This window comes from Chionomys nivalis, chromosome 26 (genome assembly GCF_950005125.1).
Source record: "Chionomys nivalis chromosome 26, mChiNiv1.1, whole genome shotgun sequence".
NCBI lineage: Eukaryota > Metazoa > Chordata > Mammalia > Rodentia > Cricetidae > Chionomys > Chionomys nivalis.
This window is the reverse complement of record NC_080111.1, coordinates 17,286,426-17,303,516: the sequence shown is the minus strand read 5'-3', so window position 1 is coordinate 17,303,516 and position 17,091 is coordinate 17,286,426. Positions and strand designations below refer to the sequence as shown.

Genomic DNA, 17,091 nt, shown 5'->3' with positions numbered 1-17,091 from the left:
TTAATAGGACAAAAATTAGGTAGGCGGAGTAAACAGAACAGGATGCTGGGAGAAAGAAGCCGAGTAAGGAGTCGCCATGATTCTCCCACTCCAGACAGACGCAGGTTAAGATCTTTCCTGGTAAGCCAGCTCGTGGTACTACACAGAATATTAGAAATGGGTTAGATCAATATGTAAGAGCTAGCCAATAAGAGGCTGGAGCTAATGGGCCAGGCAGTGATTAAAAGAATACAGTTTCCGTGTAATTATTTGGGGGCATAAGCTAGCCATGTGGGCGGCCGGGTGCCGGGGACGCAGCCCTGCCGCTCTTATTACAACAGAGTGGCACCCAACGTGCTAATGAACTCCACGTAAAACCTGAGAGGGCTTAAAAAGGACAGAGAGAGAATTTAAGACAGCTTTATGCTGTTTGTGGGTTGTGTGCGGCAAAGAAATTGTCCTGACTCAGCAACAGGAAAAAACTGGCTGTTTTAAAATGCCGGCTTTCTGGGCTGTGCCGCCATCGCGATCTCTGTCTGGCTCCTGCGGGAGACAGAGTCTTTGAATGGAGCATTTGGAGTAAAGTGCTACGATTTGTTTGATGGCAACTAGACTCACTGTGTGCCTAAAAGGAAGTCATTTTGTGCTGCGGCTCAGAGGCACAAGCAGCTCCACCACGCTACTGGTGCAATGTACAAGGATCAGAGGCACGAGCGGCTCTGCCATGTTGGACTGGGCGGGGCAAGCAGGCAGTACCTGTTTTTGACCTAGGAATGTCACAGCTTAGATTCTTAAGCGCTTAGCGATTTAAAAGCACAAAACAAACTGCTCCTGGATAGTAAAGAAATTACAGATTCACAATAGAACTGATTCAGACACTGTTGGATGAATATACGTAGGCTTGAGAGAGAGAAAAAATATATATAAAGAATAAAGTTAATGTCTTAAAAAAAAAGGGTAAAGTCCTTAAAGAGACAGAGTACAGATAGTTATAGATTAAAAGAAATAAAGAAAAATAAGCCACGTAAAAATGGAAAATTCACGGAGAGTCTGGATTCTTTGTATTATTGTGTTTTCTTTAAAACTTTTGACTGTAAAGGAGCTAAGTACAGAGAGACATTTCATTATATGGGCTGCCAAGCTAAACCAGAATGGATACAAGGATATTATGATTTCAGAATATGGGTCTAAGGATATGATGCTTTGGAGAGGGTCTTCTTTTGTTTTCACAGAGGATGAGACTCTGTGGATTGCGTCTATACCAATATGGTATGATAGACCACGCCCTCCTGAAAGGTTGCTGTGAACACCTTCAGAAAATTATTTCACTCAACTGCCGACTGAGATGACCCTGGCACACAGGTTACACCACGAAAGACCTAATTAACGACGCCCCCATTCAGCAGGAAGCAGTTTGGAGAGAAAAACTGCGCCCATGTTCCCAAATATGGTTTATAAATGTTCTTTTACATTTAAAGGGGGATATGATATAGATGTGACTAATTTGCATTGGTATGGATTTTAAGGTCAATTTTGTTATATGTATATGCATATTTCTAATCTTGATTAAGGTATTATGATTGTATAGTTCATTTAAAAATGTAATGTATATAGGTTGTTAATGGACAATCATCAATAATAGTCAAGCTTGTAGTCATGTTAGTTAGATTTTCTAGATATATAGAGATATATTTCAGCTAGATAGGCATTCTTCATATTTTTCAAAGACTGCAGAATATGGCATTTAATGTTTTAATAACTTAGGGCTTTTCATGATAATGAGACACGTCTGCTCCTGGCAGCACCAATCTACTTCAAGAGGATGATGGGCATTGAAGAGGCTCCTTATGGAGTTGGTTAGCCATTTGGGCATGAAACTGCTCATGCCTGGACTGATGCATAAACTGGACACAAAGAACCCGCAGAGAGAGGACTGCTGAACTTGCCTAAAGGTGAGATGGTCTTTCGGGGTTCCTGACTCATGAAAGAGTCTAAGAGACATTCTGCAGGACACAGCAAAAAGTGACTAAACTGTCTTTGGAATTTCCTGCTTGATGAAAATGTCTGCTGGATACTATGGGCCTGAAGGCTGAAGACAGATGCCCCAACGGTACAGAGAAACTTTGGGTGACTGTCCAGGCAGCGAGATGTCTCTGTCATTTCTAAAGTTTGAAGTTTCTTATTTCTTGTTTACTTAGGTAATATTATATCCTTCTGGAGTCTTTGATGGAGTTGAAGAATGGATAGATAGTTATAGTTTTCCTTAGTTATGATAAAAGATAAAATAGATATAAATATTGTAACTGTAATTCTTGCTTGATAACTGTTATATGTAATTTTACTATGTCAAAGTGAACGCCTTTCTTTTTTGTTTAAACAGAAAAAGGGGAAATGATGGAGGTGGGTCATCTTTCTATCTGTTGTTTCATTGGTTAAGTAATAAAGAAACTGCCTTGGCCCCTTTAATAGGACAAAAATTAGGTAGGCGGAGTAAACAGAACAGGATGCTGGGAGAAAGAAGCCGAGTAAGGAGTCGCCATGATTCTCCCACTCCAGACAGACGCAGGTTAAGATCCTTCCTGGTAAGCCAGCTCATGGTACTACACAGAATATTAGAAATGGGTTAGATCAATATGTAAGAGCTAGCCAATAAGAGGCCGGAACTAAGGGGCCAGGCAGTGATCAAAAGAATACAGATTCCGGTGTAATTATTTCGGGTAAAGCTAGCCGGGTGGCGGTGGGAAGCAGCCCTGCCGCTCTTATTACAACAGACCACCATTATTAGCTTGGCCACTGAAATACACCTGACCCTGACCTTGTACACGGACGTAAGTTCTAAGGTTTTGCTCCTTCATCTCTCTGATATCTCAGCATTTCCCCCGATATCTGACTCCAGACATTAATTATGAGGACCTATTAGAACCTGTGCTACAGTTACATTTGAAGTTTTTGAGGAACACATCTAAGTTTGATACCCTGTCTACTTTATGGGTTTGATTATTCAACTCTTGTATCCTTTCGATCTCACAGCTGACATTTTCACAATCCTTAACCCAAATGATTTTAAAATGAAAGGATTTGATGTCTGGATGAAACAATAGAGCCCATGATCATAGCCCAGCGCCCATAGTAAGCATCTCCACACAGCCTACCAGGGTAGTGGAAGGCAGAGCTGCTTGAGCTTCTGTGCATCAGATTAAGTCTGAACTCTTCTTCCGAAATGAAGTATTTTCTGTTTTAGCCGCTGCCACCCAGCCAACCACAGAGGATCCCTGCACGGTTTATAAATGGCATGCACCCTTTGGGGGCACCACAGGGTATACCTGTGGTCAGACCACTGAGCCTGACAGCTGGCCTTGCTAAATAATCAGTGTGTGTGATTGAAGAAGGTATGCCAAAAAGCCCAGAGGCCAGCGGACACACACATAACACCGTTATTCTCCCTGCTCCATTCTTGGCTGTGATTTGTGTGCAAAACTGGTCCAGTCACGGCCATGCTGCCTACTCACGTCTGCTTCACACTGGACGCTTGATTTATAATCCTATAAAGAATAAATTTTTTCCTTGAGTTTTCAGAGGGTTTTGGCAATGGTGACTGTTTTTTTTTTTTTTCAGGCTCATATAATTCACGTGAATTTTCAAAATTTAATTTTTTTTAAAATAAAAGTCTTCTTGGAAGTAGATGTGGGGGTATAAGAATGCAATTACACACTTGGGCGGTAGAGGCAGGGGGATCAGGCAACCTTAAGGATATTCTAGGCTATGTAGCAAGTATGAATTTTATGTAATTCATATTATTTTATGATTCCATCTCTTTCTTGATTGTCCAATAATAATTCTTACGGAGAACTGGTCTAGTCCACTTCCTTCGGAGTTTTTAGCCCATTCTAAATTTTCATCTTTATTGAAGCTCTCCAAACAGCACTTTACTACCATTTTTCGTCTTTAAAATCTTAGTGACAGTTTGGGAAGTCTCTTGGACAGGCATATACCAATTCCTTGGCTCCTCTTTGGGTTTTTGCTCCAGTATTACCTTTTCCTGAGACCTTCCTGATCTGGGACCATCCTTTTTCTGCCTCCCACCCAACTGGGCTCTGTTCCTTGACATAGCTCATGACCTACCCTAGCACGGTTGGTGATGTGGGAGTCCCCTCTGTGAGTTGCTTGTATTGGTTAATGAATAAAGAAACTGCCTTGGCCTGATAGGGCAGAACTTAGGTAGGCGAAGAAGACAGAACTGAATTCTGGGAGGAAGAAAGCAGAGTCGGAGATATGCCATGGATCCTCCAAAGACAGACACTGGGAACTTTACCTGGTAAGCCACTGCCACATGGCAATACACAGATTAATAAAAATGTGTTAAATTAAGATGTAAGAATTAGCCAATAAGAAACTAGAGCTAATGGTCCAAGCAGTGATTTAATTAATACAGTTTCTGTGTGCTTATTTCGGGGCTAAGCTAGCTGAGTGGCTGGGACGAACAAGCAGCCCCTCCTTGCAACAGTAGGTACTCAATAATCTTGGAGAAGACTGGTAGACATTTCTGGTTTTTTTTGTGTGTGTGTGTGTGTTTTTATTTCCAGTGAATGAACATGGGCATATAGCCTATACACATGCACACACATACTCCCAACAGCAGGGGCAACTCAGCAGCCTCTCCAGGGCAGAGATGAGGATACACTCTAGCCTGTTGTCTGCACTACGGCTACCAGAAGAACTCATCTGCAGAGTGTTTCCTGTTACTTCCAGAACCTCTGAATATAAGACAAAATAAAAATACCAAGGTGTGATTAAGGCAATTCATTGGAGATGAAATGGAGATTTGTGAACAATTTTCACATTTATTTGCATGTATGATGAATGTGATGTGTGTGTTCATGTATGTTCACATGGGCATAGTGGTCAGAAGTCAATGCCACGTGTCTTTTTTGATCACACTCTCCTGGTTTTTGAGGGGGGGTCTCTCTCTGAGCTTGGAGCTGACTGATGCAGCTAGGCAGACCAGCTATCTCTGGAGATTGCCCGTCTCTGTCCTCCACCACCGCAAGGTTGGAGTGTTGGATGTATGCCATGTTTAGTATGTGAGCGTTGAGATCTGAACTGAGGTCCTCACGCTTACAGGACAGGCACATTAGTGACTGAGCCATCTCCCCACTAACTAACAGACTGTTAGTAGACAGAATGTACAGTTTGCAAGCATATACAGAGTGCTGTTATGTGATAGCCAGCCTGTCCCACAGTGCTCCACAGGAAAGGCTCCTCAGGAGAGGTAGCAAGTTTCCCATAGGAAATCCTTTACACTGATTTTTCATCATCTATTAAGTGCACGCGTTAAGACAAGCATATTATGTATTAAAGGAAAAGAAACCGAGACATGATTCCTCTTTCCAAAGGCTTCCAGGTGGGAGACATGGACACTCGAAAGGTAATTAGGACACACGGGGACAGGCCTTGTTAAGAGTCAGGACAGTCAAGCACAGGAGTGACATAGGCACTCTGCATTCCTCTTCAGTTCCTGGGGAATAATTCAGTCCACCTGCTCGCAGAAGTGCCCCTCCACCTTCAAAGTGCAAACCTCACAGTTATAATTTAGGGGTAGGGAGAACTTGTGTTCTTCTCTTATCACTCAATTAATATAATTTCATTGTAAACTTTTAGAAAACACGAGCAAGCTTAAGAAGAAAAGAACCCTTCACACTCTCCCCTTGCTGAAGAGCTCCTACTTGTTATCTCGGGGCTGACCTTACTGGAGCCTTTGCTCAGCAGGAGCCTTCCCAGGGGATTGCTGAGCCTCTTCTAACCAGGAAGGTCACACCATAGTTCCAACCACAGTTCCCAGACTGCAAAGGACTTGTAAAGCCTGAAACCCAAAAGTAAATGATGGCTTGCTGGCTTCCTCTCTCTCCTCAGCCTTGAGAGAGAAGAATACTGACGTCTAGCAGCTGGTTTAGCCCTCGCAGCAGGCCTTGGTGTCCTCTTGTGGGACATAAACAATCTTACAGACATCAGCTTCAGACAAGGCCACTGTGTGATCACAACGGATGGAGACAGAAACACTACAACTTTATTATTGTGCTCTCTCTCTCTCTCTCTCTCTCTCTCTCTCTCTCTCTCTCTCTCTCTCTTCTCTCTCTCTCTTTCTCTCCTTTTGCATGAGTATCTGGAAGACTGAATCAGCCAGAACAGAAGACATAGAAGGGCATCTGGTCAAGGAAAAAGGGATGGTTTGGGGGTACACGAGCACTGGACTTCTGGACTAGGGCTCCCTCATACAGTTTTAAGGCAGGACTGAGAGAAGGGCCAGTGGGGTGGGGATGAGAACTGAGGGATTGTGAGTCCAGGCAGCCCTCTGGCAGCTGCTGGGACAGCATCTGCAGGACAGTCTTTCGAGGAAAGGAAGCAAGGCTGATGACCTGCCGGCATTCTGTTCTCAGACACCAGATACTTCTACGTTCTCGGTATTTCTGGCTCACAATGCAATCTTAAATTCTCCTGGTTCCAAGTGCCACAAAACAAAATCTGCTTTGTTTAATTGCTTAATTTAATTAGAATCAATAAATTAAAATATATTATAGATGGAAGGCCCTGTACTGTGGTATATAGAGAAGGGTCTTCCTTTCATAAACATATTAGATATTCTTTGTGTTATGCAGAGAAAACCATTACATGCAAAAATATGTTATTTTATTTGAAGAAATCATGTTTTAATTAAAAGTAGAAAGAACCAAAATAAACACAGGGTTTCCAGCACCAGCTGCCTCCCTGGCAGCAGGAAGCGGTCGCTCCCCCACCTTATCTTGGTTGCACCAATGCCATTTCTGTGGATTATGTGCTGCAGAGCTCAGTGATGTCCTTCAAGTCCTGGCTCAGTTTTTAACAACACTGTAGGGACCAGACTTAAATTATGTGCACATTCAATACTATGATATAAGATAGGTTTTGTCCTCATTCATTCAGAATTTTCCCATTAATATTCTTAGCTTTTTATTTAATTTTAAATAGTCTAACCCAATTATAATAGACTTACACCTTCGTACAGCATAAGAGAACTTAAATTTTAGGGACTGGCAAATGTGATTGGATGTAGCTTTTTTTGACATTATATATTTTGCATGATGTTGATACTCCCTGCTTTTATGGTATTCTGTTTTCAGTAAATATTTTCATAATGTGGAAAATATTTACATTATGATACAGTTCCTGAGTTTGCCTATTAAGGCATATTTTAAAATATCTACATTGTTGAAAGTCATAGAAGAAAAGTCAATTTAACCAAACAATACTGACAATAGGTTTTGGAAATTATGGAGGGGATTTTGAGTGAAGAATCTGTAAGCAAATAATTAGAAGTTTGACAGCAACAACTTATCAAATGCCACTTAAGTAAAATCATACTGATTATGTCTATCTAAATATATAGTTATATGAGCAACTCATGATAAGACCAATCGAATCAAGGCCATAGATAGTACAGTGTAAAGTAATAATGAGAAACACATTTAACTAGAAACTTAAGTGGAAAATCAAAGGGGATTCATTTTGCACAATTTTATAACTACTATCAAATTTATCACTTCTGCATCAACTAAAAGCGATTCCGGAGAAAATTTTATGAAAATAGGGTACGTTCTCTTTTGGTTTGTTTGCTGTCGGTAAACATGTTCAGAAGCCAATATTTATCAATAAGGAATGAATAAATAATGAGTAGGGACATGAAGTGGTCAATAATTCAATTTTAAAGCATTCTGATAAAGGAACATTAATGAAACGGCAGCCCAGTCATAACACGTAGGACCTGCCGTGAATAACTCAGACGGAACCAACAGGAACAGGACTGCTATGTTCTTACCTCCTTGCTCACACAACTGCTGGGCTAGCGCATCTTTGAAAATCACCTGGCCTCGGTGTGTCGCGGTTGCCCTGGAAGTGAGGAGGAGAAGGTGAATTTCAATACTGTAACATACTTGATATTAAAGCGTTCTTAAAAATAATTGAAATCTGCAGATACATTTTTAAACCAACAGTGCAAGTGAAAAATAAAATGAAGGCTTAGTCCCCTGGGCCAACTGTTATCTGCAGGTTTGACTTGATGAAGACATTGTAATATCTGAGGCTTATTTTGGAGAGAGCAGGTGTGGGCAGAGCCTGGATAGAAAGAAGTATGAAAAGGACACTTACTAAGGTCTCCATACATCGACACAAAATGTTTTGTAGAGTATCTTATCAGTGTGGGAGGCGGGTTCTCTCTTACTAAGGTCTCCATACATCGACACAAAATGTTTTGTAGAGTATTTTATCAGTGTGGGAGGCGGGTTTTCTCTTACTAAGGTCTCCATACATCGACACAAAATGTTTTGTAGAGTATCTTATCAGTGTGGGAGGCGGGTTCTCTTCAAGTATTTTTAGAATTCTGAAATAATGGTCAATGTAGCATGGAGAATTAAGGCAAAAAAATATTTTGTAGGAATGTTTTCCAAAAGTGAGGGCTCTTCACAGCTTTTATAATTAAAAAAAAAATCAAAATCCACCTTCTCCCCACCCACAGGGTGTAATTCCCCATTTACAGGAATTCCTTATAATCAGAAATAAGCATATGGAACACTGAGAGAAACCCAGCACCCTGCAGCAGATTTGCTACCCCATGGCTATAATTGGAAATGTCTTATTAAAGGAAGAATTACTTGTTCTCTATATGTGAGCTGTTTTCTTTCAGAAGAATGATTTTGAGGTAAAGTAGATTGTTTAATGAAATTAGAACAAAAACTCACGAGTCCTCGAGAAACTTGATTTTAGAAAAGAAGCCATGCAAATCATTTACCGTCCAAAAACATATTCACATTAAATCACCCCAGGACAAAAACTGTGTGATTCTGCCGACATCTGCTTGAGGTGGATTATAGACAACACACCGGGTAACTCCCGAGAGGGCAAACTTGGTCTTCTCATTACTCCTCGGTAGGACACCCTTTGGTCAATATCTCAATCTGCTGGATTCAATAGTACCGCCGGCCTCCTGACATCCCGCCAGTAGCACTGACTCTGGCTCCACATGGACGAACCCTCTCACTTCAAGCTGTGGGGCTTCCTGATCTCTGCTCTCCATGGAATCGTCCCTGTGCCCTAAGGTCACTAATCAAGCTTCAACTATCTGGAAATCAAGATGGAAGAGTCCAGGCTGAAGTGTTAATAGGTGATACGACTCCACGCTAGCACACCACAGCGGTGCAACTATGAAAAGTGAACCTTAATTAACACACGTGCACACTGGCAGACTAGAGGAAGTCACGGGTGTAGACAGAAGACAGAACCGGAGAGAAGGCTCAGGGTAGTCTCCAACTCGCCGCGTGTGTGGCGCTTACAAGAGGAGTTCATTTATAAGGAGAAGCCGTCTTTATCTCTGTGTGTATATGTTTATAAACACACGTTTTCTTTACTTTCAGAAAGTTGAAGTGAGGCCTAAACATTTGGGCATTCCAAGTTATAAACATATCCTATAGACCTATTTATCAGTAGAGGTTTTCTGTCCAGAGAGAAAGTGGTGACTTTATTTACCTCACCCATCTTCAAATCAATCGAACCCAGTGCTCCTGAGATCTGTTTCCCATCTACTTCTAATGGCAACGCTGCATCGTAATTGTAAACACTTCATTTGAAAAGGATATTATTTCAGAAATCAACCAACAAGAGGACGGTTACAGCATACAGCGCTGAAGAGAATGGTTTTGTGAGCTGGCAGTATTCCTGTTACAATTGTTCTTCTTGCCCACAGAGTTAGTTAGCATCTGGCCGTGTGTGCTCTCCATAACCAGGATGCGTCAAAGCGCTGAGGTGAGAGACCTGTCACAGAAGCTGCCCTTATCTCTATTTCAAGTATGAAAAAACACCGTGCTGTGTTACTCCATACTGTTCTTCCAGATACTCAGCAACTCCAGAGCTGGGATACAGTGCCTTTACCCATAGGTTTATTTCACAATATTGGCTCAATGTTTGAACAATTTTATAAGCATCTCAGCACATATGGCAGAACAGTAGCTGAAGGGACCTTTGAGTTCATCTAGGTAAAACTTCTATTTTTCTTAAAGCTTTTTTTTTTAAAAAAAATATAATTTGTCTTTAAATTATGTTAAACTGTTGCCGGGATGTAAAATAAAAAACAAAATGAAACAAAATATATTGGTTACAAATGCAATTTCTACACAAGAATATAAGGCGCTTTAGGTATACTCCTCCTAGCCCCTTCCCCCCCTCTTCTTCATCCCCCCCCACCGGTCTCTTTTGTTCTACTGCGTAGTTTTGCCTTTGTTTTCATGCATCCTATACATATAAGGTTTTATTTTTCTACAGTCTGGGACCCACAATTAAGAAAAAGAGATGAAGTATTTGTTATTTTCTGAGACTGACTTAATTCACTTAGACTGAGGATCTTCTATCATTCCTGTTTTTCTGCAAACCTTGTAACTTCACTCTGTTCCATGTGTGGCAAGAATTTCATTATGTTTATGAATGGTATTCATTAACTATTAACTATTCTTCTGTTGATGAACACCTAGGTTGATTTCATAGGCTAGCGACTGTGAATAATGCCTCATGGATTCATGGATCAAAATGTGAATAAAACATTGATGTGCGATGATCTCTGTGATATAAAGAATGCACACATGCGCGCGCACACACACACAAACACAAGCAACCCCCCCCAAAATTAAATAACTCAGGTAACAAATGGGCTAAGGAAATGGATGGACAGTTCTTAAACATATAATTAGCCAAGAAAAATGAAAAACCATTCAGTACCACTTGGGCAGAGAAATGCAAGTGAAAACTACATGGTGACTCCGTGTGGCACCAGTCCACGAGGGTAAAAACAGTGAGGGTCTGGAGGCTATGGTGTGGACACTACTTGGGGGATGTTAACCAGTCCAGTTTCTATGGCAGTCAGTGCAGACAGTTCTCAAAGAACTTAAAGCAAACCTAACATATGAGCCGGCTGTATCTCTCTTGGGTATTTACCCCAACAAAGCCAAAACTCATTTAGTAGTGACTCCCGTTCAGCAAATGCATATGAAATTCCAAGACAGAAAGCTTGAACTTCAAACTGTGTTTGAAGAATTAGCCTTCATTTGACGTACCCTGCGTACTGTGTTTTCTATATCTTGCTGAGGCATTCTGAAAGCCACCAGTCTAGTCTAGCTCTCAACAGCACATTAAGAGGGAACCAGAAGGCTTATTGCAGGTCACACAGTCTGTCCTGGGCAGATGGGACCTGTCTTCAGGTCTGAGGTTTTCAGTTCCTTTGGAGTTCCTGCAGGAGTCTCCCTGGGAGTGGCAGGAGGGAGCAGGGAGTGCTCAGGGCACTGATGCGTCCAGCTGGAGTCCCTGGACTAGTTAGTTCTAGAACTAAAGTTCTCATTAGCTACTGTGGTCTAGGAAATGGCTCAGTAATGAAAACCTGCCTTGAGGAACACTGCATGCTGTGTAATTATCCCAGGTTCTTTACTTCGGAAAAGCAAAAGCCACAGCCACCGTTAAGTGGGCCGGTATACCACACTATTATTGTAACATCCACTAAGAATTAAGATTTGCGACCCGCTAAGCACTGTTGTTGGGCTCTCCATAAATCAACTCAATCCTGACAAGAGCCCTGTGAAGATTGTAAAATTCTTCTCGTTTTTCTGAGACATGGAACTAGTGATTACAAATGTCACAAAACTGGAGATGATGTCAGAGTTTGAGCCCGGGCAGTCTGAGCAGTGAATCTTCTTTTGACTCAGACGACAATGTGGCAGTTTTCTGTCTCTTGCTGAGGGAGCGCCTGCTTTCAGGTCTGACTTTAATATCACATCCGCTCTGGCTTGGGCTCTACTCCAATCCTCTAGGACCTTTAATTTAATCTTCTGGATAATCCGGCTTATTTTCTAGTTCGAGTTAGAATCTTGGCCACACACCCAGCACCGACAGGAAATTCATCATTTAAAATACCAGTTCCGTGCATGGTATCCTAAACCTCTAGCCCCAGCACTCGGAAAGCCAGAGCATATAAGGGCTGCAAGGTTCAGGCAAACCTGGGCAACACGGAGTTGAAGGCTAACCTGGGCTACACAGTGAGAGCTTGCCTCAAAGACAACAAACAAACCAACGCTTTCATTAACACTTGTCCATTCTACATTCTCAGCCACAGGCAGACTCATGATAATCATGGGTGCCTTTCCTTCTCATAACCTTCACGACACTGGGGAGACACTTTCCCACAGAAATTTCCACCCTACAGTAGGAGTTCCAAGGTCCATACTAAATGAAAAACCAGGTGGCAAACATGCGTTTGGTCGCTTCATCCCAGGAGATGACCTCTCTACCCACCACAGGCCACTGGAGTCAGTGATATCAGGTCTACTCAGAACATGCTCAGATCTATAAAATTATTCATGATATGATAATCTGATTTCAAATAATTCATGGAAATGTATGTATTATAAAATGGGTGTGCACATACATGCACACACACACTCAAGAAATGTTAAAAGAATTAAAAAGCTCTGAGAGGCAGATCTTCAATTTTTAACCCACAATATATTTTTAGGAATACATATCCCATATTTTTAAGAGTAGATACCCACGGGATACAGTGACAAGCCTTATTCAGTATCATAATTGCTATTTTATATAATTTATAGTTCCTTTTTGAGGAAAGCTCATCAAATCTGTGGTGCTAATAACTATGTTGGTACTATTTGCACTTAATTTTCTATAATTAGCAGTAATTTTTTCAGAAGAGATCAGAAAATATCCTTACTGTTCAGCGTTCTGGAGTATAGACCAATTTTCTCAAAATGTTTGTAATGAGTACTTACATTCCGGGAAGACACATAGATCTCTAAAGCAAGCCCGCCAACAAGAGTCCCATTAAGTAAGTAATTTTAAAATCATGTTTGGCTGCTCAGTTTTATCATTTGACAAATTCTATAGATCCCCCCCACAAAAAAAATGAAGAGATTCATTGTAATCACCACGTTCAGTATTTTAAAAATAGCTCATGCAGTTAGTTAAGAAGTGCAGGCAACTATTCTCCTAGAATAGCTGCTGGCCAAGGAACTTGATGATGGGATGTGTGCACTTTGAGGCTCTGGCTGCGCGGAGAAGGCCCAGATTTCAACACCACACACTGCCAAGAATGTGCTATAAGACGCTGGACAAACTGCTGTAAGCATCCAGCTTTCACACTCCTCACACGAGGAGAGAGACAAATTGAAATCACTACTGTCACTTAATAGTCACTCTTCAGATATTGAAGTCTCTCAAAAGAGGTCAAACTTCTGGAGAGAGGGAATCACTAATTTACAAAAAGTACCCACCCCCAAGAAGCCAGTTACAAAGACCTGAACATAGAAGAAAACTATTTTTCAGTTCAAAGTTTGCTCCCCATGTGTATTATTACCAGCCAATAATTATCAAAGAAGGAATGAAAAGGTTTAATATGACTATTTTTTATTTATGAAATAAGTCCTATTTGTGTAGGGTTGTTTAATATATGGCATGAAGCAACTTGCTCACAGGAACATGAAGGACAACGCCTGCTGTTTCATCTCAACCCTGAGGACAATGGCGGCTCCTTCCTCCCCTTTCTCTGCTGTCACACCTAGGAGGTCTGAGGAGCTACAGTGACTGTCCCTTCACAGCTGGAAAAGAGAGTCATTAATCAGCTATATAAAGTTACCCTCTTTTTTAAAAATTGTTTTTATTGAGCTATATATTTTCTTCAACTCCCTTTCCTTCCTCTTCCCTCCCCTTCTACTCTCCCAAGGTCCCCATGGTCCCAATTTACTCAGGAGATCTTGTCTTTTCTCTATTTCCCATGTAGATTAGATCTATGTAAGTCTCTCTTAGAGTCTTCATTGTTGTCTAGTTTCTCTGGGACTGTGATTTGTGGGCTGGTTTTCTTTGCTTTATGTTTAAAAACCACTTATGAGTGAGTACATGTGATAGTTGTCTTTCTGTGTCTGGGTTACCTCACTCAATATGATGTTTTCTAGCTCCATCCACCTTCCTGCATAATTCAAGAAGCCATTATTTTTTTTGCTGTGTAGTACTCCATTGTGTAAATGTACCACATTTTCCTTATCCATTCTTTGGTTGAAGGGCATTTAGGTTGTTTCCAAGTTCTGGCTATGACAAACAATGCTGCTATGAGCATAGTTGAGCACATGTCCTTGTGGCATGATTGAGCATCCTTTGGATATATACCCAAAAGTGGTATATATCCACTCATCTTGAGGAAGATTGTTTCCTAATTTTCTGAGAAATCACCACACTGACATCCAAAGGGGCTGCACCAGCTTGCATTCCCACCAGCAATGCAGGAGTGTTCCCTTTTCCCCACATCCTCTCCAGCATAAGTTGTCATCAGTGTTTTTGATCTTGGCCATTCTGATGTGAAATCCACATCAGACAGGGGTCTGATCTCTAAAACATATAAAAAAACTCAAGAAATTGGTCATCAGAAGAACAAAAAATCCAATAAAAAATGGAGTACAGACCTAAACAGAGAACTCTCAACAGAGGAATCTAAAATGGCTGAAAGACACTTAAGGAAATTTTCAATATCCTTCATCATCAGAGAAATGCAAATCAAAACAACTCTGATATTCTCCTTTTCTTAATCTACAAGATAAACAGACCCGTGTATTCCAGTCTGGATGCAAACTTGCTATGTAGCTGAGGATGGCCTTGAACTCCTGGTCCTCTTGCCTGCACCTGAAAACTGCTGAGAGACCAAGCAACTGTCACGCAGCGCTGGAGAGGGAGCACAGAGCTATGTTAATACTAGGTGAGTCTACACCACACCCAAGCTGCACATGCAGCCCAAGCTGGGTAGTTTCTAAAGTTTAAACCACAGATTTGTAGAGAGACGATGAATTTGCACCACAGGTCAAGAGTTACGTTGACCTTATCCAAATGTTTGCTTTGTGACGCAGCACCGAAAACCCGCATATCTCTTATTTTTCAGGGTGAATCAACCACGTGAAAATTTCCTAAAACTATAAGGAGTTACGGTAATGATATTAACTGGTTATTTTTAGAAAATACAGGTACTAAGTTGAAAGAGAATTTAAAACAAAATTAAACACAACAAATATTAAAAGAGTCAAACTTGTTAAATGTTTTATGACAAAGCCAAAGCCAATGGGATTTCTAATAAAGAAGCAATTTCTACCCTTGTTATTCATCGCGAATTAGAACACTGAATCCTGGACAGAAATCCTGCCATAGCGTATGGGTTTTCCTCTGCAGTTAAACATTTTGGAAATGTTCTCACAGACATGCCAAGAGGCGTGTTCCCATGGTGATTTCCAATCCAGGCAAGTTAACAACAAAGATTAAACACTACAACTCAACTTGACACTCCAGCCCGTCATTTTAAATCACGACATCACTCACGCTCCCTTCCCCTCAGGCCTCATTTTCAACCCAGAATGCAAAATTCATTAGTCCATCTTGAATGTCCCCTCTGGTCTTTACCAGCCTGGACAATGTCAAAAGGTCTAAAGTCAATTCGGAGACTCAAGACAATCTCTTTAACTGTGAGTCTCTAGAAGATCCTACAATAAACAATCCCTACCAAAAGGAAGGAATAAAGGCATAAAGAAGAAAGCAAAGCAAAAACTGAGGCCCTGCAAGGAAAACAAGCCTACAATAACATATCTGACATGGGGACTTGTGATGGACTCACAGCACACAGTTTCAGGCCTCTTTGGGTGCTGCCTCTGGTAGCAAACCGAGCCCTTTCCGGAGTGGGTCCACCCTGTGCCTGTAGCCTTCTTCACGGATTGTGTCATGGTCTGCCATCTCCAACATATTGAGGCTTCCATTACAATTTAGGCTTCAACTTCAAAGCCTCAAGCAGGGCCCTCTTAGGGACTAGAGACAGGGACTCCAATCCTACTACACATTGTCTGGGGTCATTGGCTCACCACACTTTGATGCGAGCCCCTATGGTCCTTTAGCCTTTTTCCTTTCATGAGCATTAAAGGAATAGAACAGAAGATACTGGAAAGTTCTGCTACCCACTTGAGATGCGGCCTTCCTATGCTGGAGTATAGCTGTATTGGCCTCTTCATGCCCTGGAAGCTGAATCTGTATGAATATTTTCCTAGGCAGTTGTTTTCCAATAGGAGCCCATCAACGATCACTGGGGAAATGCAAATGAAAACCACTTCATGCCTGTTAGATAAAACCACAATACCTGGGCAGTGGTGGCACATGCCTTTTGTCCCAGCACTTGGGAGGCAGAGGCAGGCAGATCTCTGGGAGTTCAAGGCCAGAGTGGTCTACAGAGCAAGTTCCAGGACAGGCTCCAAAAGCTACACAGAGAAATCCTGTCTCAAAAAATCAAAAACAAATACAAAACAACCCACAATAAAATGGCACTTCATGTCTGTTAGGACAGAAGGGATATAACATCACAGCAGTCACACACAACAGAAGGGAGGTGGTTGAAAGATAAGTATAAACTACCCCGTGATCCAGCTATCCCACCACTGACGTTTAACTCAGAAAACCTGAAATCAGTTTGTTGAAGAGATGCCTGTTTCCCCATGTTCACAGACCCTAAGCACAAAGGAGAATTTAAATGTTCTGAGACTAAAGATGGAATATAGAGCATGTGATACACACGTACACACGATAGGATGCGCTTCAGCCTTATAGAAGGACATCCTGTCACTTGTGATAAGAGGAATGGAATTGGAGAAGCTTCTGGGAAGTGAAATTGAGCAAGTGCAGAGAGTTTCTGTTACCACATTTGTAAAAACGATATAGATGCACAAAGAGCAAATCAGGATGGTGGATGCAGACTCCGGCCTGGAGGTAATGGACGTAACCAGGCTCAGGGAAGGGGATGATGTTAGAAACAAAACTACTGCCTAGCACGGTGAGCGAGTCAATCAGCTTTACAAAACTGCTAAGAGAAGAGGTTTTAAATGTGCTCATCACAGAGAAGGGCTAAGCATTTAGGTGATAAAGTGATAAATCTCTTAACTTGCTTGCTTTAATTAATCCATGATATATATATGAATAATTTGCATTGGTATGGATTTTAAGGTCAGTTTTGTTTTATAT

At 41.4% G+C, this 17,091-nt stretch overlaps 1 protein-coding gene across 5 annotated transcripts in view; it reads right to left on the bottom strand.

Annotated features, from left to right (window-relative positions):
- The window catches only part of Reln (reelin), a 429,470-nt gene that overhangs the window by 239,382 nt on the left and 172,997 nt on the right, over positions 1 to 17,091 (bottom strand). For all 5 annotated transcript variants that reach the window (XM_057758362.1, XM_057758363.1, XM_057758365.1 and 2 more), the window contains exon 4: positions 7,829 to 7,899. In XM_057758362.1, coding sequence (XP_057614345.1) covers positions 7,829 to 7,899 — 71 coding nt within the window. The remainder of the gene's footprint in view (positions 1 to 7,828; positions 7,900 to 17,091) is intronic.